General features: G+C 40.1%; 1 protein-coding gene across 4 annotated transcripts; it reads right to left on the bottom strand.

The window, feature by feature from the left end:
• Window positions 1-331: 331 nt before the first annotated feature.
• Window positions 332-23,768, bottom strand: LOC139129645 (hemicentin-1-like). 4 transcript variants are annotated; one of them, XM_070695309.1, is made up of 13 exons: window positions 23,383-23,569; window positions 16,253-16,343; window positions 14,719-15,036; window positions 13,155-13,472; window positions 12,465-12,782; window positions 11,842-12,159; window positions 11,401-11,566; window positions 10,601-10,740; window positions 9,386-9,685; window positions 8,668-8,955; window positions 5,164-5,307; window positions 3,860-4,689; window positions 332-3,317 (listed from the first exon to the last, which is right to left on the bottom strand). In XM_070695309.1, exons 2-13 carry the CDS (start codon window positions 16,311-16,313, stop codon window positions 3,294-3,296), a joined length of 3,225 nt encoding a protein of 1,074 aa, XP_070551410.1. In that variant the 5' UTR covers window positions 16,314-16,343; window positions 23,383-23,569; the 3' UTR covers window positions 332-3,293. The 4 variants fall into 4 exon arrangements, with proteins under 4 accessions (XP_070551410.1, XP_070551409.1, XP_070551412.1 ...); XM_070695308.1 differs by having other exon boundaries at window positions 332-3,088; XM_070695311.1 differs by lacking the exon at window positions 14,719-15,036 and having other exon boundaries at window positions 23,383-23,768.
• Window positions 23,769-23,931: the final 163 nt, after the last annotated feature.

The raw sequence follows: 23,931 nt of genomic DNA, 5'->3' as shown, positions 1-23,931 counted from the left end.
TCTGTTATATCAGTGGGCTCATTTTAAAGCTCTTTGAGATAGAATATTTTCATCGTCTTAGTTCTTCGAAAATTTACTTTCCCCATAGAGTCAACTCAGGTATTGAAATCCAAATATAGGTCAATGTCAGGTAAATGTTAGATAGTTTTCTTTTGTACCGAACTTTTGCGAGGTGACCTCACACTTTTATTCTTCATTTTGAAAGAGAACTTTTAAAAATTTCAAAGGAAGGTTTAAGCAAAAGTTTAGGTCTTTCACTTTCGAGGTGCATGCAATCTTAATCCTGTTCGTCCATGGAATAGTCCTTTAAAAATCCGAAACAGAATCTAAGTCAAGCTTACACTATGCCCATTTTATTTCATCGTTCTTTTAAAACTGATACAAAGCATTTCAATTTTTCTCAATCATAAAGACAAGTTTACAAAAACAGTATTGTACAGTGCTTATTTACAAGTTGTTCTTTACAAAAAATGAGATTATTTCATACATTACGATATCCACTACTCAGAAAATGAGTACTGACGCTCTTATGAAAGTATAAAAAATAGTTTAACATCATCTTAAGCAGCTTTTAATGGCACCGTGATTTTATTATAAGAAATTTTTGATCACTAAATTATAAACAGGGTTTTCAGTAAATATCTCGAAATTTAGGCACATAATTCTCTAGACTAATTTAATGTTAACCGTAAATTATTGTCACACAGACGTGCAATTGAGGTTAACAGCTAGCAGGTAAACATGGAAATTACATGAAAAATTACATGATCTATACCTAACTACTATATGGCGCTGGGTGTGAAATTCAGTCGTTACCTGAAAGAAAGGCTGGAGTGTTACTCCTGAAATGTCATCTCGAAAAAGTTTTCATGGCATGAAAACAGCAAATCAAGCAAGGCTCTCGGGAAAATCGCCAGCTTCGAGTCGATGCACTTGGTCGATTAGTATTTTGCCATGGAGCAAATCTTATGCCACCCGTAACGTTTGTCAATTCGTACCCTAACGATACATAATGTTGAATTGGGATTTCAAAGTACGTACAAGCCTTCAGGATTCCACTTTGTTTTTGTTTCATAACTCGCTTTTCGAACCTCTTCTCATTATGGCCGATCAATAAGACGCCCTACTGACTGACCTTTGACCCCTGCCAATGGATTTTGTCTCATTTTGACATCGGCAGAGTTCTGTCGTCTGCAACACATGCCTTACCGTACGCAGTTAAGAGTGACATTGCTTTTCCTTAAAATTCCCAAAGCGAAAATGATTCTTTCGTATAAAGTTTACTACAGTTTCAAGTAATTGTTGCAGACCTATTAGTAGGCTGTTAAACGTTCGGAAACCCTGTCTTTCCAAACCCGTTTACAGAAACTTATCTTTAACATGACAAAGATCTTACTCTAAATATACATATAAAAATATTCGATCAATATTTGGTAAAATATAAATATTTTTCTGCCCTTTACGTGACAGCATATTCATCGCAAAAAATACAGATAAAGGATAGTATTTCATCATATACAACATGAAGTTTCAATGTACAATACATTTAAAAATGACAGAAAAGTAACATGAGGAAGTGTTGTGCATTGAAAGGAAAATACACACTTTTGCGAACCGTCGGTGGTTTTGGGGTTGGTTTTCACTATATCTGCAATACTAAAACCATAAACCTCTTGCCTATTGTTCTCTGAAATTGGTAACTAGCGCATTTCATAGTTGACTCGTTAAATGGAGATACAGTTGGTTGTGCAAATCATGTCAGAAGGCACTGTGGTTGTACGCACCAGGGTGCAGGAAAAAGTGCCTTGGGCTCCAATGGTGCCAGTGTCTGTGCGTCGCCAGTGTCTATGCGTCGCCGCGGTCGTCCCTTGGTTACAGATATTGCACAACACTGTTCACTCAGCTGTAAATCATGTCAAATCTAGTAAATAAGAGGACTCACAATCCGAATCTTTTAAAAAAGAACACATCATAAATCAAGATGTCGAAAGTAGGGAGAGTAAAACGAAGACACTCTATGCAGATTAAGTTTTAGCCTTTTGCATTTTCGCTAGTAGCCATGGCAGCTTCCATGGCTCTGCACAATCTAGACTGAACCGTATTCCTACGCTACTATAACATGCTGTATAATTTTGATCCAAAAATGCTCGTTGTGGTGTACCATTGCTGACCCTTGTGTGCTTCTTGGCTGTAAACAAGTTCTTTCCTACAACTATACTTACTAAAGATGTGCAATGCATAATATTCTACCAGTAACCCTACCAGCTAACGCGAGTAGTGAAATTTCTGTTAAACATAGATTCTCCAGTAAAACCGTAGTTCAGAGGTTACAGGATGCTATTTGGTTTGATGGGCAAGCAGACAACTTACTAATGCGATCACAAGAAACTGCACTTACATGGTGTAAGTGGCAGCTAAACCAGTTGGCACCGATAACCCTGCTGTACATGCGCAGTTTTGACGACATGACTGTTTCTCAGTGACCAAATTCACTGCAATATTTGCAACACGGACAGAGGTTCAAAGATATCTCTGTTCAGCTGGTTAAATTTCTAGGCTACTTAAAGACCTCAAAATCTCAAATGTGGATAAGTCTTTACCCCTCCAACTCTATTGTAACTGTCTGTAAGTTACTTTGTACCAAATTAGCAAATCGGAACACCCCGTACATCAATATTTTACAGTTTTGATTGGTAAATACATAATATAAAAAATAATTAGTTCTACAGATAGTTTACAGCAGACATCAAAAACATTGAATATTCACAAGAACGACAAAACATACAAAACAGCATGATTTACATATTGTCTGCCATGAGTGTAACAACTTTACAAACATATTTCTGGCGGCACACTACTGCGCGCGAGCTTATGGAACTGGAAAGCTATGCTTCAAATTTAATTTCATTTTTCCCGCCTCCTCGTTTTGTAGCTGACCGCTGAACACAACTACGATAAAATTATAACATTGAGATTACATAGATGCCCCCTAAATGTATCATAGTTTTTCCCTTTCTTCTCTTGTCTAGTGATCGTCGACTCCCTCGATATAACGCCGATAACGCTGAACAAGCTCAATGTCACGAACCTGGAGGAAGAAACAGTAACTTGTGGAGTACAGGCGCTGTAAGAAGTCTGTCAGTCATATGACCAACCGCGTCCAATCACTGAGTGAGTTTTCAGAGTGAGTTCTCTAGAGGCATGCAAATGACCAGATCACGTGATGTGTTGTCCAATGATAGAACGACAGACGATGGGAAGTTCAGTAGAATGTACCGTTAGATGATGGGTGGTTAATACCGGTCTTTCCGCGACCTCTGTAAGAATGAGAGAGAAAATGTTTGATAGTACCACAAGCCCCAGTATGAAAATGTCCATAGGAAAAGAGTAAAACTGGTAACAGATTAGACATACAAAAGAGATTGAAACAGACAAAAACACTCAGGATGAATAGAATAAAATTTTCCATGCAATGATGACGTGAAATCTTATTAGTTCTGAAGGTTATTTCAAAGGAGATATACACACGACCAAAGAGAAAAGATGTTGAGGTCTCATAGATATCAAAACACCAAAGTTAATTTTGGTCAACTTCGAAGCTATTGTATTGTGTTGCATTAGTTCTAAGAGATTGGCATGACAGATTCAAAAGGTGAAAAAAAAAAACCCAAAAAAACAAAAACAAAAACTATAAAGCAGTCAGATACTTTCAACCAAGTATGCACTACCTAATATTAGGTTTGCAGTATCTCAGTCGTTTGTCGTTTGCTTTCCAGTTAAAGTTTTTTTTACAATTTTACGAATAAATCATTTTGAAGAAACATTAAAATGTGTTGCCTTTCACTAATGATATACTTACCCTCTCTTTTTCTCGCCTGTCGTCTCGATCGTACGATCTATCTTTGTCACGAGACCTGGGTCGATCGTCTTCGTCATAGGACCTGTCCCTGCGTTTCGACGATCGCCTGTCACTAGATCTAGCTCGATGTTTGTCTTCATCTCTGTCTCGCTCAGAGCGAGATCTCGTTTCAGAGGCACTTCTCGATCTCCTGTGGTGTCTATCATCTCTATCACGTCTGTCATCTCTGCGTTCGTCGTCACGTCTTCGAGATCGTCGCTTATCGTCGTCGCGACGAAACCTGTCCAATTCCACGTCGTCATCCCGTCTTGATTTCCGGGATTCCCTTGACCGGCGTGGTGGTGGCGATTCCTCCCTCCTGCGCGAAGATCGAGAACGAGAACGTCTGCTTGAGTCACGATCTCGTTCTCGGTCATGTGATCTGTGACGAGAACGACTGCCGTCTTTCCTGTCTCTCGGCCTTTCATATTTATCATGGTCGTCGTAGGAGGGTGGTGGCGTGCCCTTTCTGTCGTTTAACGGGTCTACAACGTTGTGTTTGATAATTCGAGGTTTCCTCTGCTTGCGGCTCCGTCGCCGATCTCTTCCAGACTTCTCGTAAACGATGTCGTAGTGCACGGATTCCTGGCCAGAGTTCGGGTGTCCGTTGCGCACTGGCGGAAGAGATTTCTTATTCGATCTGTTGTTGACGAAGTAATTTGAACCAGTGAGGACGGCCATGTTTCCATTCGGAGGTACCGACAGTCCCTTCCTGCCCGAGCCGACGTCTGATCTCACAGCTGCCTGTTCTTGCGTCTGTACGACCGGGGCTTTGTCTCCCTCTTCATCCTCTGTCAAGGTCAAATGAAAATATTTGGGACTGTAACATACCATGTAAGTAATACCGAAATACTATGATCTGAGTGTCGACAAGTAAAAACTTCAGTGCTATATTCGCAGTTACGCTCGAGAACCTTCTTTTTCAATGCTTCAAGAAAAAATTTCGATGTACGTATTCTTACAATGTGATAGCAGTTACCAATCTCACAACGAGTATACCGAACGATTTTGACCATTTCACTCCATATATGTACACGCTATCGCTCATGTATAATATGGCATGAATTGGTCAAAATTCCGAGCGCCAATGTATGTGACAAGGGTAACGTTATCAATTTTTCTTCTAATTTGGTGCAGAAATCGATGACGGAATGTAATATTTTAAGCGTCAACGTTGTTTTTGCCTTTTCAGCCATTAGGTTGAAAGGAGATTAGGATTCAAATTCAAAAAGATATCCGTCTCCACCAGAAGTTTGTGTACTAACCGTCATCCCTTTCGCGCCTCTTCTTGATAACACAATAAATGATGACGGCGATGACGATGGCTGCTACAATGATGCCAGCAATCAGGGCCACTACTGCCGCCAAAAATCGGAAACTCAGGGTGTCGTCTTCTTCAATTGTCTGGTCTGGAGAATCGAATGAGAGACAAGTATAACGGTGGGTTATATGGCCGATTGAAAAATTCTACCATGTTTTGGCGCGTAAAATGAAGCGCGCACTGGCAGTACAAGACACATACAAAACATATGAGCAGATTACATTTTGTATATTATGGCAGACACAAAACTTTTTTTTTCACAGAATTGCGTAATTGATTCATCCAAATTATAAATGCAAAGGCTGGATTATTGTGTTGCAGCAATTCGTGTCTACATTACGAGCAGAACGTGAAACGAGAACGACAGGGGCACTTTTCAAATTGACTGGTTATAACATGTCTTCATTTTCGGTGTGTAAGGGAAATTGTATCATCATGCAATCTTGGTGCTTTATTAACCTCCCGCCCCTTCTTCTATGGATCATTGGGCAGCACTTAGTTCGACTGGCGCTAACATGGCATTGTTCGACCAGTATGACATGTTATTAGTCCCCACGGACACCGTCCGGGGGGGGGGGGACTTATAGGTTTGGTCAGGTCCGTGCGTCCGTCCGTGTGTGCGTGCGTGCGTGCGTGCGTCCGTCCGTTCACCCAGATATCTCGGAGACGCCTGGAGCAATTTCATTCAAACTTGGTACAAGGATAGTAACCTACCTCATACAGATGCACGTCGATTTGTTCACAATGCGATCAAATTTGGCCGTGTAAGAGGACTTTTTAGTTTTCACATCCATTGACTCCCATGTATAAGGCAGTCTCCATAGACTCCCATGTATAAGGCAGTCCATAGACTCCCATGTATAAGGCAGTCCATAGACACCCATGTATAAGGCAGTCCATAGACTCCCATGTATAAGGCCAAGAAAATAAAAATTTAGTTTCTCATCGTTTCATATTGCAAAAAGGATGCAGTGACACAGTTTTTAGTGCCCACAGATAAAGTAACTCAGTAACCACAAGTGCTAAACCTTTCGTATATGGTATGATGGGACACCCTATGACGCCACATATTGTAGCTCACATTAATTATGCACCTATCTAATTTTGAGCAAGCCAATAGACTTAGAGGTCTGATTTTTGGTATATATGGATAACTTAGCACTACAATTTTTTGACAAAGTGTCATGTGACCTTGGTGACCTTTGACCTCAAATATACATATTTGTCCATAACTCAGTAACCGCAAGTGCTACACCCTTCATATTTGGTATGATGGGACACCTTATGACGCCACATATTGTACCTCATTAATTATGTGCATATCTAATTTTGAGTGAGCCAATAGAGCCAGAGGTCTGATTTTGGTATGTAGGGATAACTTGGCAATACGATTTTTTTTACATGTCACGTGACCTCAATGACCTTTGACCTCAAATATACATATTTGTGCAATAACTCAGTAACCACAAGTGCTACACTCTTCATATTTGGTATGATGGGATATGACGCCACATATTGTACCTCATTAATTATGCACCTATCTAATTTTGAGCGAGCCAATAGAGCTAGAGGTCTGATTTTTGGTATATAGGGATAACTTAGCAATACAATTTTTTTGACAAAATGTCACATGACTTCGGTGACCTTTGACCTCAAATATACATATTTGTGCATAACTCAGTAACCACAAGTGCTACACCCTTCATATTTGGTATGATGGGACACCTTATGACGCCACATATTGTACCTCATTAATTATGCGCATATCTAATTTTGAGCGAGCCAATAGAGCTAGAGGTCTGATTTTTGGTATATATGGATAACTTAGCAATACAATTTTTTTGACAAAATGTCATGTAACCTTGGTGACCTTTGACCTCAAATATACATATTTGTCCATAACTCAGTAACCACAAATGCTACACCCTTCATATTTGGTATGATGGGACACCTTATGACGCCACATATTGTACCTCATTAATTATGTGCATATCTAATTTTGAGCATGCCAATAGAGCCAAAGGTCTGATTTTTGGTATGTAGGGATAACTTAGCAATACAATTTTTTTGACAAAATGTCACATGACCTCAATGACCTTTGACCTCAAATATACATATTTGTCCGTAACTCAGTAACCACAAGTGCTACACTCTTCATATTTGGTATGATGGGATATGACACCACGTATTGTACCTCATTAATTATGCACATATCTAATTTTGAGCGAGCCAATAGAGCTAGAGGTCTGATTTTTGGTATATAGGGATAACTTAGCAATACAATTTTTTTTAAAAAATGTCATGTGACCTCAGTGACCTTTGACCTCAAATATACATATTCGTGCATAACTCAGTAACCACAAGTGCTACACCCTTCATATATGGTATGATGGGACACCTTATGACGCCACATATTGTACCTCATTAATTATGCGCATATCTAATTTTGAGCGAGCCAATAGAGCTAGATGTCTGATTTATGGTATATATGGATAACTTATCAAGACAATATTTTTTACAAAATGTCACGTGACCTCGGTGACCTTTGACCTCAAATATACATAATTGTCCATAACTCAGGAACCACAAGTGCTACACCCTTCATATTTGGTATGATGGGACACCTTATGACGCCACATATTGTACCTCATTAATTATGTGCATATTCTTTTTTGAGCGAGCCAATAGAGCTAGATGTATTTTTTGGTATTTAGGGATAGACTAAAGGATAGACATTGTTTGACAAAATGTCATGTGACCTCGATAACCTTTTACCTAAAATACACGATTATGTCAATAAATAAGTAATCACAAGTGCTATGTCCTTTATATTTAGTAGGATGGGAGACCTTATGACAACACATGCTTTACCTCAGTAATTATGTACATATATAATTGTGGGCAAGCCAATAGAGCTTGAGGTCTGAATTTTGGCATATATGGATTAATTAGCAATACAATTTTTTTTTTCAAAATGTCACGTGACCTTGATGACCTTTGACCTTGATTATGCATATATATGCATAACTCAGTAACCACAAGTTCTTTACGCTTCAATTTTGATAGGATAATAGACCTTAAGATGTAACATCTTGTACCTCATTTATTATGCGCATATGTATTTCTTGGCTGGCCAATACAGCTAGAGGTCTGATCTTTTTTCCCGATTTAGAACGATAACTTAGACATGCCTCTTGTTTCAAATTGGGAACAATGACATAGTCCTATGTGCCCATTCATCTGAACATATACATTCCAGTGATACTTGTTAATGACCACATTTCCCTGCCCCATCAAGACTAATACTCCTATTACAAGTGGGGACTATGTCATTGTCAATGACATTTTATGTTTGTAAACAAGTGTCAAAAGAAAACTTTGAAATTTCGAATGGTGCCACGGTTATCGACAGAACAGAATTAAATTAAAGGCTGATTCAGTTGCTTACCAACGAGATTGATGCTTGCTGTAGCTGTCTGGCGATCTATTGCATTCGATGCCGTGCACCATATCTTGGCATCGTCCATGCTTTTCTCGGCGCTGATCACGCGCAGCACGGTCCTGCCTTCGTCGTGTTCGAAGCGGCGGTCGGTGCTGTTGATTGCCTGCGAGTTGTAGTACCAGGTGTAGGCCGTCACGGGCGGGTCCCCGGTGGCGTTGCACGTGAATGTGCCCTGAGCGCCTTCCGTGATTTCCAGGATGCTTGGTTCGACGTCCACGGCGATACGAGGAATCACTATTTAGATGAAGAGAGGGATTTTAAAGGGATACAGTCGAAGGTCGCATGGGATCCATACTGACAACCAATCTAAATACTGTATCCAAGGTACGATGGTGATTGATGAAAGTTAAAACATGTCTGTCATAATCTACATTGTATAATGTTGAAGCTATGGTGATGAGATGCATCTAGATATCGTGCACGGAATACATTGTTTGTAAACAAGGCACTCGCACAGGCGCAGTTCTGACGACTGTTCTCTTTAATAAGAAAATATGACTATGATGAACCTCCTTACAAAGGCGATTTAGATTTAGATGTTTGACTCGACCAACAAAGAGATTTCAGGAAAAGGGAGCCTAAAAAAGCTGTGAGCTTTAAGCATAGACGTATGACGTGATACAGAGGCAACTATATCAATTTTAAAAAACTGCAACAAACTTACGGTTGATTTGCAATGCCGGGAGTTGACAGGTTTTGAGTTCGCTGTAAGTCACGTGACTCGAGGTGCAGGTATACACGTCGCCCTGGTCGTCATAGCCTAAAGTCAACGGTACGCCAATTTTGACGCCGATTTGAGTTTCCACGGGCTCGCTCGCCACTTCCTGGCCGTCTTTGCTCCACGTCAGCGTCGCCGGGGGATCTCCACCCTGACTCGAGCAGATCAACATGATTTCGTCTCCCTCATTCAGATCGTTCGACGGTCCGAAACACTGAGGGCTTCCGCTGTCTGGTGCTTCGGCCTCTGAAACAAAATATGAATCCGAATCTGAGTTAGTTGATATGTTAAGGCATAGATAAATTAATAAAGAAGGCAGTTCAACCAGTACTCCTTGTCTTCTAATGATCTTTATTTAAAAATACCGATGTTTCGGCAACACACAAGTTGCCTTCTTCAGGGCAAAAGCTGACAAATAAAAATGAGCACAAGCAGAAGTAAAAATCGGGCTGACACACACACACGGCAGTTATATTATATTATATTACCATGCCCTGCCCGTCGCATTTTGATTGGGCGAGCTGAACTACGTGACTGACCACAAATACACAATAATGGTTTGTTTACATGCCCGTGAATATGAATAATAAGATTAACAACTCAAAGTATCGTAACTTTACAGCTAAAATGTAAATCATAATCAATCACAAAATGAAATGGAGCACTTGTAGGTCAAGTTGAGATACTTTTTTCTGAAAACATCTCCGAATTTGCCAATTTTTTTACAGCGCGCGTGACAGTGCGTCGCGTATTGCTCAGTTTCCTGGGCCCAGTTGTCGTTCGCTCCTGAAATTTTCGGAAATTTTGACGTTTTGTAGGGTTCGCTGATAATATAATGGAAATAACAGACTCCGCTCTGACCATTAACGTTTATTTGTGGGCGCGGGCTCGAGGAAAGCCAAATTAACGGGCTCGGCAAGCCTCGCCCATTAATTTTTGGCTTTCCTCTCGCCCTGGCCCACAAATAAACGTTAATGGTCAGCGCGTCACCCGTTATTTCTATAATAAACACCACGATATTTGCTACTACACATTAAAATAATTAAATTAAATTTTTATGTCAGCAAGATATTGAATAAATGACTTTACGAACACTGTGTGATTTATTGGCGTCAAATGTATAAATTTATGGTTATAATATCTGTGTAATTTGACAGTTACCTTCGACAGTCACTGTGACTGTGTATGACGTTGATGGCGTGCCCGTCACTGCGCATGTGTAGCTGCCCGCGTCATCCAGTTGGATGTCTTCGATAAGTAAATAAAATTCGTCCTGCGTTTCATTGCCGATAATCGAAAATCTGTAAATAATAAAAGTAAGTTAACTCCTTAGATTTGTGATTTAAAAAGTAAGAAATAATTCAAACTTTGTATTTAAACAGCTCAAACCATTTCTGCTCTCTTGTGAAGATTTATTTTTGATTTCCTTTCTCATAGCGAAAAATTGCTCTTTTTGACTTTTGTGTGATCTCAAGAAAAGATGGAATACTTGCATAGAGCGACTCAGAGTAGAAAATGATGACGGTGCATAACTACAAAAGTGTTAAAAATCACCCCTTTGCTGAATGCAAATGGATTTCCTGATTCGCTGCCCATTGACAAATAAAAATTCATTGACACTGTGACCGTGTAACGAAAAACTTCCACCCTTATCTTTATGAAAGGTCCAACCAATTAATTAATGTTATTACAAAATATTGCATGAGGACAAAATTTGATATGAATCGGTGTATATTCAGTCCTACCTGGTGATAAATGTACACTTGAATTTTTGAACTTGAATGTTTGGTACGGACCGTAAAATATTTCACCGAAAGATGAACCTTCTCTGGCTGTTTGCAAAATTGAGGTTGTGCAAAGTTAACCGAGAAATCGAACAACACTACTTTTCGTAGCAAACAAAATTCATGAAAAAACAGTTAAAAAAGGGACTTTGTCATTTAAAGTGTGGACGACATTACCTGTCGCTATAGCTATCGGCCACAACACGGTTGGTGCTGACACTCTGGCCATTCTGAAGCCACAGGACATTGCCATTACGGTTGACCACGGAACACGGTAGAGTGACGTCAGAGCTGACCTTTGGACTGACATCTGAGGGCAGGTCACCAAGACGCTGTCCTTCAGCTGAAAGAGGGGGGAAATGAAATATGTTGAAATATGTATACATTCCAGCTACGTTCTACCTAACTCCATACATACATACATACATACATACATACATACATACATACATACATACATACATAAAATACATACATACATACATACATACATACATACATACATACATACATACATACATACATACATACATACATACATACATACATACATACATCTTTTAATAGTTTGAAAAAGTACCGTCGTTTACTGTAACGTCATTGCATATATATACTTACAATTGACATCGAGATTAGCTACGCTTGATATGATTTCGCTGCTGCCGCCCGCCGCAGTCACCAGGCAGTAATAATCTCCCTCGTCGGACTCTGTGGCCGACAACACCCGAAGATTATACTCGCCGCTCGATTCGTCGCCCACGATGCTCAACCGGGAGTCGCCGTTGGTGATGTCGCGGTCGCTGCTGATCGAGACGTCATCCTTGAACCAACTAAGCGTTCCCTCTATGTTCTCCACGGTGCAGAAGAGCGTCGCCGATTGATCCACCGATGTCTGTGTGTTCTGTGGCTCGACCGTGAACTTCTGAATGACCGGCTCTGGAAGGAAGAAGGTAGAAAAACATCTTTAAGTGTGCTCATTTCAGGATTTTCGCAAAGGGCTTGACTTTTTAAACAAATCTGAGAGCTAAACGGACTGTCATTAGATAGCTTTCTAAAGATGACGCTTTTTATGTCTTTTTCCCGAATAAGTAACCCTTTTTCAGAATATTTTTTGGTAAAATCAGTCGACGAAAGCTGTAAACCAGGAAAAAACACATTGATTTTAACTTTCCCAAAGAGCGCCACAAACTGGCTCTACCACAGCTGAACTCATCGCCAACTTGTCAACTGTGGTGACTTACCTGACACCGTCACCTGTGCTGTCGCCTCAATGGCCACGTGACCGAACTCCGTCGACGTCACGGAACACTTGTACTCAGCAGTGTCGCTCACGATGGAATCGATAATCTGTAGGTCGTACGTCACGCCCGAGTTGCCGTTGTCAAGCACCGTGACCCGTGAGTCCAAGTTGGTGAGCACCGTGTAGTCCGACGTCAGCACGGTGGAGCCTTGAAGCCAGTTGACGGAACCACCCTTGTCGCTCACGGAGCAAGACAGCGAGAGCGTGTCGCCGACGGTCGCTGTGATGTCCTGCGGCTCTGTGATGAAAGACTGCTGAACTGCAAATAAACAGTAAAAAAGTCAGAGAGTGGAAAACTAGTGCATTTCTGTTAAATGTAAACGGTAATTTTGTTTTTTTTATTTGAAGAATAATATGTCTTAAGATAAATGCCATTTCCTCTTTTCTTCGAAGAGATGGCAGTTTCTTATGCTTTTTATAAACATCTCACCTTTGTGATAGTTTTTCTCGCGATACTTTAGTCAAAACAAGTAAAGACCACAACATTTTGAAGCAAACATTATAAGCTTACATGTAGCAGGTAAAAATCGCGAGAACGTGACCTGTGACACAGTTCTCACAATCATTTTATGCTGATTTTGGAGCTTTCACAAAATGAATGTCAGTCATATTTTCAGGGGACAAAACTTACGTCCGACGGTGAGCTCTGCTTCCGCCGGTCCGATTTCAGCGCTGGAACCCGCTGCGCGAACGATACACCCGTAGGTACCGGAGTCGCTCGTTATAGTTGATGTTATTTTCAGGTTGTATTCGCCGGCCGCCTGGTCGCCATCGATCGACAGCCTGGCGTTGCCGTTGTCGATGGTGTCGTCACTGCTGATGGTCACGCCGTCTTTCGTCCACTCCAGCGTGCCTTCCTTGTCGTTGACCACGCAATTCAGTGTGACGTCATTGCCCTGCACGACCGTGACGCTGCTCGGCTGCTCTGTGAAAACTTGCTGGGTTGCCGCTGAAAAAAGGCAGACCAAGGGTGGTGAAAATTTTAGTGAGGTAAAAGTGCTTTGTATAGATATCAAGGCCCCCATAAACCAAATCATAAAACCGTTATTTCAAAAATGTAAGGAAGAACATCATGATATCCTAATGTTACACTCAAGAACTTCAGAAAAACGCGAATATAATTGACATGGTCAATATAATTTTCCTTTTTGTGATGAACAATCGCTGGAACATTTGATAACATTGCCGATATTTTAATTTTAGAAAAGTAATCTACTTGTTTTTCGTTTCTGCTTTTCTAAACAAAATTCAATGTGTACAATCGTATGCAGTGTTGTTGTTGTTGTTGTTGTTGTTGTTGTCATGATTTCTAGTCGGGACTAGAATTCAGTTATCAACAATAATTTTGAACTCCTCACACACAGATTGACAAGCTGAACACTGAATGTATGAACGGAACAACAAACTGCATTTCCTAGAATTTTTTTTTTGAAAACACGTCAAAAGTTACAGCTAATGCAGCTCTAAGCGTCACTACTGTGGCGTTCAAAAACGCTGAACTGTAACCACGGGTATTTCAAGGGCTAACTAAACTATAATATTTGCCTCAATTGCATAAGAATGGCATATTATTATGATTGGTTTGATAACTTTGGGTTGCTGGTTGGGTGAATTTTTATGACGCCATGTTTAAATTGTCAGCGTCTGTTACCATGGCGAGGAGCAAAGACGTTGGCAACAAGATATCAGAGATAGAGCTTGGAACAAACGTCTGCAATGGTCTATGTAAATGGGTGTTGTGAACTGACGAACTCGTGAGGGCGTTCTCCTCATGTGTCATAATTGTCGTTGAAAACAAACTTTGCTTCAGGCAGTGTCGAAACATAACCATTCTCAATTTGGGACTCTAAGTCGATTTCTCGGAATGTGTAAATTCCATGCTTTCTGCTACTCTCACAATCGCATCTACTTTAAATTGTACATTTTAGAATATTTTGAAGCGCGTTCTCAATGTTGTCAACTTGAAGAATGGTGCCCTCACATAGTAAGAAAGGATATATTTTACATTTTGATTTTGAAATTGAAGAGCATTTTAAAAGCTTGAAGGAAATCCCTAAAGAGCAGTGTCGTTTGGACTTGAAAAAAATCCTTCATGCGTCGTCGATTAACAAGTGCAAAGTTTACGGACACATCGTGCACCATCGGCAACTTTAGCATTGACGTGGTGATGTCCCATCATGCACTCAATGACTTACGGATCACAGTCAACGTCGCTTCTCTGGACAGTAGCGGTGGATCAGATCCGAACTGTGTCACCGTGCACTGGAAGACGGCCTGGTCGGAAAAGGCGACGTCCAAAATTTGGAGATGGTAGTCCACGCCGAATATGGGACTCACGATGGAGTAGCGAGCGTCCGTGACGCTGACAAAGTTATTGTAGTTGAGCGGGACGCCGCTCCTCAGCCAAGTTTGTTGACCGACTTTGTCCGAGACTGAGCACGTGAAGATGACAGCGCCTCCTTGGAAGACGATCTGGTCTTCGGGTTCTCGCGTGAATTCCTGTACGGTGAGGGCTTTGCGTTGCAGTGACCGTGTCGCGTTGTCGGTTAGTCACATAAACATGAAAAGGCGTGACGAATACGCGCGATGTTAGAAGGACACGCATAACATACGCCAAGTAAACGCGTGACCAAAACCATCATGTGAAGCAGCGAGTGATTACACACGCGTTGAAGCCGACCACACGCAGATAAGAAAGGCGAAAACACGCATCGACACGCATGTCGAGCACGCAACAGAGCCGGACCATGCGTGCGTGACAACAGTACAGAAAACAAGAAAGGCAAAGAGTTAGGTTGTGAAGTCATTATAGCGCCGTTGGTGACAATAAATGTGAAACAAAAGAAGTGAAAACCAGTGAAGCCATAAACAAGTGAAATGGTGTATCGGAAATAAAAGACAAGTAAAACACTTGAGTACTGGAAACTTAATTGGTATTCATAAATACATCTTACAGACTACAAACAATTACGCGAAACATACGCATTTGAATGACTACATTGAAAACACTTCAATAGCGTACACTGAAAAGCAACGAGTTTTGCCAGTTTGGAATTGCACTGTTCCGTCAGTCTGCAAGCCTGGCTATACCATGTTAGTCTAAAGAGATTCTGAATAGATGAATGTCTATGCGCTAGTTTTGTCATGTTCAAAAATCTAGTCTGCAGATTCTGATCACAAGTTCCTGCGGTTAAGCACAGGTGTTTTTATCTTCTGAGAGAAAACAAAATACTGGCACGTGACTGTTCGGAGTCCAGAGCCGCACAGATCAAAATATTAATGGTCATTTCTTTTTCATCTTTTTCTTGTCATTCACAATTTCTCGAGAATTATTTTGTATACTACGGACGCAATGCGTTTTACGCATGCGGGATTTCGTCTGTTTCACTGTTATTGTAATAGAGTTCGTGCGATATTTTGAAATATAACAGTCTGCAAGCATCAAGCCGCCTGTGTAGATCGCCGCAAAAATTGATCATCCACTATAATATGTACACAGGAAAATAGTAAAAATTTGATTCAATGAAATGAGAAAGACATCAATCCACAGTAGCCATTATGATATGCGGGCTACACACAGAGAGAAATAAGTAATCGGGTTTGGAGATTCATGAAAACATTGAAAAAGCATCCCGCATCGAGCTTTCTATATCAAAATTGTGATTTCCGCTTCTTGAATAACTTTGGTACAATATTGAGGTTGAAATTAAGCTGTCCTTATTTGCTTACCTGTGTGTATGATGGTTGCCAAGACAACCGCGAATAGCGTAGGGGGCGTGCTTCCCGTCATCTCCCCAGGGAACACCCGAGTGACTGTAACCTGAATATAAGAACAGATAACTCTTAATTTTTTTCGTCACATTTTAATAACACCAAACGATAAAAACAGGCGCCCTTTTGCAGGCTAGTTATGTACCAAGAAACAGTAAACAGGGCAAAACTGATCTGTTTGTCCGTCTTTTGTTCTCTCGGCGTCGTCGGTTTGTGTTGACGTATCCATGGGCGTTGGAGCATAGAATGAAAAATTGCATTCTGGCGAAGTGCACGGAGGTTGCCTAGCATTATGTCAATTAGTAACGTACAAAAAGTAGAGGTCAAAGGTCGCTATCTCCCATTATACCTATAACCCCCACTCCACCATTGTTCGTCTGGTGCTCAGAATTGGAGACCCCTGTATTCAGCTCAATGTTGTTTGCTTTGGCTAAATTAAAAATAGAGCCTTGTGAATGGATAGCTCAATTGCTACAATCCATCAACTTGGAGTTTCCTTCTTTCCCCGCAACAGGGAGAATTCATTACCACTGGGAATAGCAACCAAGGTAATTGCCGCTCTGTTGGAACGCAATCGCTCGGATCACCAGGGTGGAAATATTTTTTATAGTCAGTGAATAAAAAAGAACACCATTCGATTTCAAAAGACGCCGTGTATTGTGAGAAAGTCATTACAGTTGGTGTAAACAGTAAAATGAGTACCTAAGTGCGGTGAGCGTACCTTTGCAACTATGGTAACGGTAACGGGCCCGCAAAGTTGGGGGCGCTGCACAGGTTAATGCGAACAACTACCACAACCACACTACTTGTGATAGTTGCCTGAGGTCATGCTTGTGAACGTTATAAGCTCTGCCACGCTGTTGATAATTTCTGTCATCTGTTACATAATACCGCCAAAGAACAATGTATTGTCTGGTTTCGTTTTCGCTTAGTCATATGCTGTTTCTTTTTGTTGGTTTTATTTTAAGTATGATGCATTTTTTTCTTCAGATTTACTTAATATATATGTTGTTATATTAGTCTCGATGCGAAATCAACACTGCGATACACCACAGTTGGCGATTTTTTTCACCAGTTCACGACATAGCATGTACAAGTGACTCAGATATTGTGCGCAAGGAGGGAATAAACAGGTCCAAACCACGCGATACACCGTTGCTGAGGCGTTTTTTGCTATTATACTTTAAATAGAAATTCCAGCGTGAAACGTTGAGGGATTTTTTACTAACAGAAAGCTCACACTTGTTGCAGCTGTGCAACTGTAATATCGCTAATATAACACTGTTATTTTCACCTCCCAAGTAGATTCTATTCACCATCAATATAACATGTTATAGATTGTTGGGATGTAATTCGTCATGGATGAAGAAGCACAATGGCAGAGTGTCCATTAGTGAAAATGTTAATTTCAACAAGGGGAAATTATCTATCTGTGTTAATTGCAGTGTCACCTTTCAGGCGTGTTTGTCACTTTCCCTGTGTGTGCATATGTAAACACGCTGTCGAACCAACATAATATCGTATTGCTCGTTTAACGTTCTAATAAATCTATATATTTAATTTTTACGTGTATTTCTATCAGTATTATTTTCCTCAAACACAGCTTTATGTTTTTTTCTTTGTAATTTTAGATTTCGGTGTCTTTATTTAACAAACAAATTAAAGTTTAAAATAGTATAAGTGCATGTGTTTATCATGAACAAATACAATATAACAGCTCAAATGTAATTCTGAAACACGCATGCGCATGAGCGGTTGGCTTAAGAATGTACGCGCCTTGGAAGGGAAAGACTTGCGCTTTTGCTCAAAATTTCCTCAGTGACGAAATGTTCCGTCATTCTTTTAAAATATCAAGAATAAAAAAACTATATGACCGTGTAAAATAAATTACCTAACATTTACCGATATTTGAACTTGCCATCGCTGTGTTAACTCTGTGGAGAAATATAAAATTTTCAACTTGAATTTTCGGAAAACTAGTAAGGAGACGAAAATTCTTTCTTTTACTTCAGGAGCTTTAAAATGAACCACCAAAAACGGTATATCAAAAAAAAAATTGTGAAAATTTGAGACTCCGAATATCTGTCCCCGAGGAGCGTTGTACCATTCTATTAACTCGTTAAAGCTGTTCAGTTGATGATGACTTGGATAATTTATGATGAGCGTAAAATTAATATTTGAAAGATATTAATGTTGTAGTAATTTCTGTCAAGTGGGCCGACGAAGAATGCACATCCATTAACTATTATATCTTTATCTTGGCATTCACTTTCAGTGTAATGTCATTAAACCAACAGCAATAGCCAGTCAAAATTTAATACTGCATGGGACTGGATATTCTCTGGGACTCCTTTTCAAGCAAAACTCGGTATTTTTTTCAACTGTATTTTTTTGCTCTTTCAGCAAAATGTTAAACACCACACCAAGCTACATGATGATGTGGCTTCGTGAAAATAGCATGTTCATCCTTTGGAATGTAACTTATCACTTTAAGATTTATTCTCCCCGTAATTTTGACGTAGTAATCAAGAATTTTATAAATCAAAACGCCAACATATGCGAATCTCTGTTTTTCATGTTACTCGCCTGAGGATATCCCTCGAATACGCCATACGCATGATATTATTGTTGTATCTTGTTTAAATATATTCTAAATATTGATGTAGCTATGTTTTTACTTCCTTTGTAATATTTCACAAGTATTCGACGCGTTCTAGCGTGAAATCTCGATCGTTGCCACGGAAAATAACAAATAAGTTTTCTTGCGTTGATTGGGATAAACGCATATTGAAAGTGAAAGTGTCACTTGCAGCCTTATTATACTGTGAACCGTACATATCTAAGTGGGATTTATGAAGGGAAGTTATGAATATTGTGAACACATGTAAACTACATGACCTTTTTTCTAAATATTAAAGCATTCAACATGGTAACATTTCTTTTATATGATAGAACGGAAAGCCAAGAATAGTCATCTCTCTCTTTTTCTGTCTGTCTGCTTGTCTGTCTTTATTTGTCTGTCTGTCTGTTTGTCTGTCAGTCAGTCAATCCGTCAGTCTGTCTTTCTGTCAGTGTCTGTTTTATTACTGTCTGTATGTGTGTGTGTCTCTCTCCCCTCTCTCTCTCGGCACACTCACTAAAATGTCTATGAAAATAGCTAGCCGTTTTGAAATGTGGAAATACGTCCACTTATAATCAGCGGAATTAAGAGAAAATTGCTCCGCCCAAACTTGATAAATATTGATATACCACTCATTAGGAGATCATTTCCAAAGCGTTGCTAGGCATTAAGTGGAATTACACGTCGCGTTATATTGACATTTGACCCCCAACACTGACGTTCAATAACGACAGCATTGAGACTGTGTCATCGAGAATGGAGAGGCCCGCGGTGTTTGCAATCGGTAAGCCAACAAAGAATGCACGACATTAAAAAACCATGTAGCCCTGAAATCAACAATGGCGGCTTAGCGCATAAATGAACTAGACATAAATGTGATTACGCTGTAGGTCGTAATTCGATTGAGGCGATACCAGAGCTCGATTAAATTGCGGGCCCACTGCGAGTTAGTAACTCAACCGTCGCTGCCGGCAACTATACCTCTATATCATTAAGCAATTGCTGGGACAGGAAACACCGCATCTGGTAAGATTCAACAGCGAAGCTATCACAATTTTGCTGCGTAATTTGTCTCAGAAACCGTTTATCACGCCTCCTTGAGCCTGGAGCAGAATTTATCGACAGCGCCACCCAGGTAGCAAGGTGAGTACACGTCGCAATACCTGCAGTCGAGATTTTGCGAATCGCAGCACTGAATCGCACAGAAAATGGTGACGACGGCAATCCTGTTGCTTGGTTACCTTCAACTGACATTAAATGGTTCTAACACTAGAACTCTGTAGTGTTACCCGCAGCACAGGTAGAGTCGGTGCCTCTTTCAAATATCCATGGTTACCAGCAGTACACGTCTTTGACAGAACGTGACGTCACTTTACTAAGTATTGTGTGCAGTATCGCGTTTTGTCAGTTCTGTATGCAGAACATTTACCTATATTATCTACATTATGATTTTATCTCTCTGTTTGTATTATATTATTGGTTTGTCACTCAAATCACAGGGCATGCATGAATTGGGGTAGAAGGGACGCAGGAAATACTGACGCCGTATCATACTGATTAATTGAACAGCTCCGGTCCCAGTGTGCAGCCCCTCTCGCCATAGTTGTAGACAGCATTGCCTAGCTTCACAACTCGAGGGTTATGGATTACAACTTGCAGCTGCATCGCTTACACCGCTAATGTGCTAAGCTATCAGCGATGGAGCAATAATTACGTATGCCTATATAGCATATAAGACCGTGGCTGCTGAACCGTATAGTGTTATCAAAAGATTGGTCGGACAGATTTTGATGCATACACTCACTAAAAGTGCAACACGGCTGCTCAGAACACCAGAACGCTGTATGGTCTGTGATTAAGATTTAAAATTGACAGTAGAGGGGCAGTCCCTATGGTTACAACCACAGCACAATTACCGAATACCAAATGACTGAATACGGTGACATTCCCGAACGTGGCCAAAAGACAAACGAACAAACAAACAAAAAACTAACAAACGAAAAGTGACTAGTTTACAAAAGACCTTAACCCCCCTCAACTGACTATGAACAGACTCAGCATCTCCGTGTATCGTGGTAGCATACACTTTCATTTGCACCGTCACTGACAACGCTGCCTCACTTGATACGATTACTGGACGCATATATTACCTGACTGAACATAGCTGGTGACGTGATTGTGGTGATAAGTGAAGCGAGGTCACCAGTGCATCGACAGAATAGTGTGTGATACCTGTGTGCACAGAGTCTAACGAAACAACCTAACGTAGCGCAACACAGGGTCACACCGGGTCATATGTTCTCTGTAAGGTCCTACAAGATCGTCTTGTTAAATTTCAGGAAATCCACAAAAATGTTCGAGTGATAACAACTCGGAAATAGTTTAAACGTTGTATATGTGACTGGAAGAGGTGCTGGTACATGTAAGCTAAAAAAAAAAACAAACTCCAAAGCACCTTGCTATTGACAATATCACTTTCCTTTCATCATGAAAGGAAAGTGATATTATCAATAGCAAGGTGCTTTGGAGTGGTTCAGTGCCCTGTCATCAATCAGAGTGAATACTGAATGGAGATGGAGAAGAAAATGTAAGTGGGCTGTGAATTCGCCAATCTTTTGTGCAGTCTTAGAGATCGAACCTCGTTGATGTACTGAGGAGGAGCTTATAGATATATAAGGCAGTGTGAAGGAATATGAGGCTGTCTACGGGGAGGTAAAGTGACTCGCGAACATAGCTAACATCACAGACCCGTGAGACCCTGGAAAAATTAGAACTCTCAACCGAAACAATGCGCCAATCAAAACTCAGCAGACTATTGTATCAGTGTCGCTGGCAGTGAGTGAGATGTGATAACCTGGTTGTATCACGGGTGACATCACGTGGCCGGTGATTGCCAGCACAGACTACATATTGGCTTATGATGGCCCCAGCCAGCTACCACTGATGGTGCACTGCAGCACGTGCACAACAGCACTGGACCTATGCAGTCACACAAGGTCAACAGGTCATGAACGATTATTCCTTGTTCGCCTTTTCTATTCTCCAATAGAGAGAGGATTACTAATTTTAACCTTCCTTCTTTCGCACAGTTTATCCGGAGTGTGATTTGGCCTAATCTGCGTTTTGAACAATACATACATACATACATACATACATACATACATGCACACATATACATGTACACATATATATAGGTGTGTATTTCAAAGAGTATATATATATATAATATATATATATATATATATATATATATATATATATATATATATATATATATATATATATTATATATATATATATATAAAAGGACACAGAAGTCCTCGTGGAAAATTACAGCCTGAGTGCTCGATGCTAAAGCAGAGCGTTATAAATAATAACGCAAATTACTTCAAGTACAAAGTAATGATATCTGTTACTTAACAGACTCTGTCCGTAAGGAACAGACATTACTATTTTACACAGACACAGACACACAGACACAGACACACAGACACACACACACATATATATATATATATATATATATATATATATATAATATTATATAATATATATATATATATATATATATATATATATATATATATATATATAAAGTTCGAAATCTTCATGGTGTAAAACAGTGCTCAATACCTGTATGGCAGAGCGATTTACGGTAATATATATATATATATATATATATATATATATATATATATATATATATATATATATATATATATATATAATACTCGAGAGACATTACTTCACTATCTGTCTGTCTATCTATCTATCCATCTATCTGTCTATCTATCTATCTATCTATCTATCTATCTATCTATCTATCTATCTATCTATCTATCTATATATATATATATATGTGTGTGTGTTATATACAATCAGGATGAACCGAATGATATAAGACAGTTATACGGTTTGATGTCAACAGATGTCATCAAATATGAACATGTTTAACACGTACATTTGACGATTATATGATTTCCATTTATAAGCTGATGAAATGTTTGTTGTAAATACATTCATTGAAGAGCACTGTTAACTTTTGGGACCAAAGGACTGTGCTTTGACTTACCGGAAGGTCAAATTAGAGTGTAAACAATGCTGGAGAGAGGCAAAGAGATTTTGCCCTTGCCTTCGCAACGTCGAGTCAAAATGGCGCCGCGACATGAACAGTAAGGAATAGAAGTGCATGTTAAGCAGCAGAAAATATATTTCCTGTTCTCAGTGTCGGCCATGAATAAGTAAAGGCAGCCTCCGGAATTGTGCGTGGCCACATTTCACGACAATCACCGACCACGTCTTTCTTGAAAGGAAATTGTGTTTTTTGTTTGTCGCACAGGTAGTGTTGACAGCATGTTTTGGTGACTGAGTGGCTGGCCCTCCAAGGCACACTGACTTTCACTTCCTCCGCGCGTATGCCCTACCATGATTCAACCGCTTTTGCGAAAATGTCTATTTTTACTCTTACCTTTTTTAACGATCTTGTTCGATGATGTGTGTCTTCTGTTTGGCTGCCTGCAACTTCTGTGAGTCCTAACTGTAAAGTTTATCACACCGATATCTGTCAAGGAGTTCAAAAGTCACGTTAATGCCCTGACAGGCCGAAGTCGACGTTTCAGCGACACTTTCACCTGGTGTAGGCTGTCAGCGAACGAAAACCAACAGAAACCATAATCCTCATTTTCACGACGTAACTGTGGCACAAAGTCTTGTCACCGTCTCGTAGCTGACGACATTACTGTCACCGTGGCCTCTATGAGATAAATTTCCAACTTCCGGTTACAAATAGAAACACACAAGCCCCATAGCAACGGTTGGTAAGTGTCAAAATAGAGCGCTGGCCAGGTAAGGTATCCTTGCGCATGCTCTGCATTCTTAAGAAATTGGATAGATCCCGACCTCTCCGTGGTGATATGTAACGCCACCCTACATTGGTTCTCTCCGAAAACTCTTAAGCCTGCTAGGTCGGCTTCACTTTCGCTTTCTGACCAATCAGATTAGACGTTGCATAGAGACA

Source organism: Ptychodera flava, chromosome 3, assembly GCF_041260155.1.
Source record: "Ptychodera flava strain L36383 chromosome 3, AS_Pfla_20210202, whole genome shotgun sequence".
Lineage (NCBI taxonomy): Eukaryota > Metazoa > Hemichordata > Enteropneusta > Ptychoderidae > Ptychodera > Ptychodera flava.
Note: the sequence above shows the minus strand (reverse complement) of the source record. Positions and strands in the feature narration are given on the sequence as shown.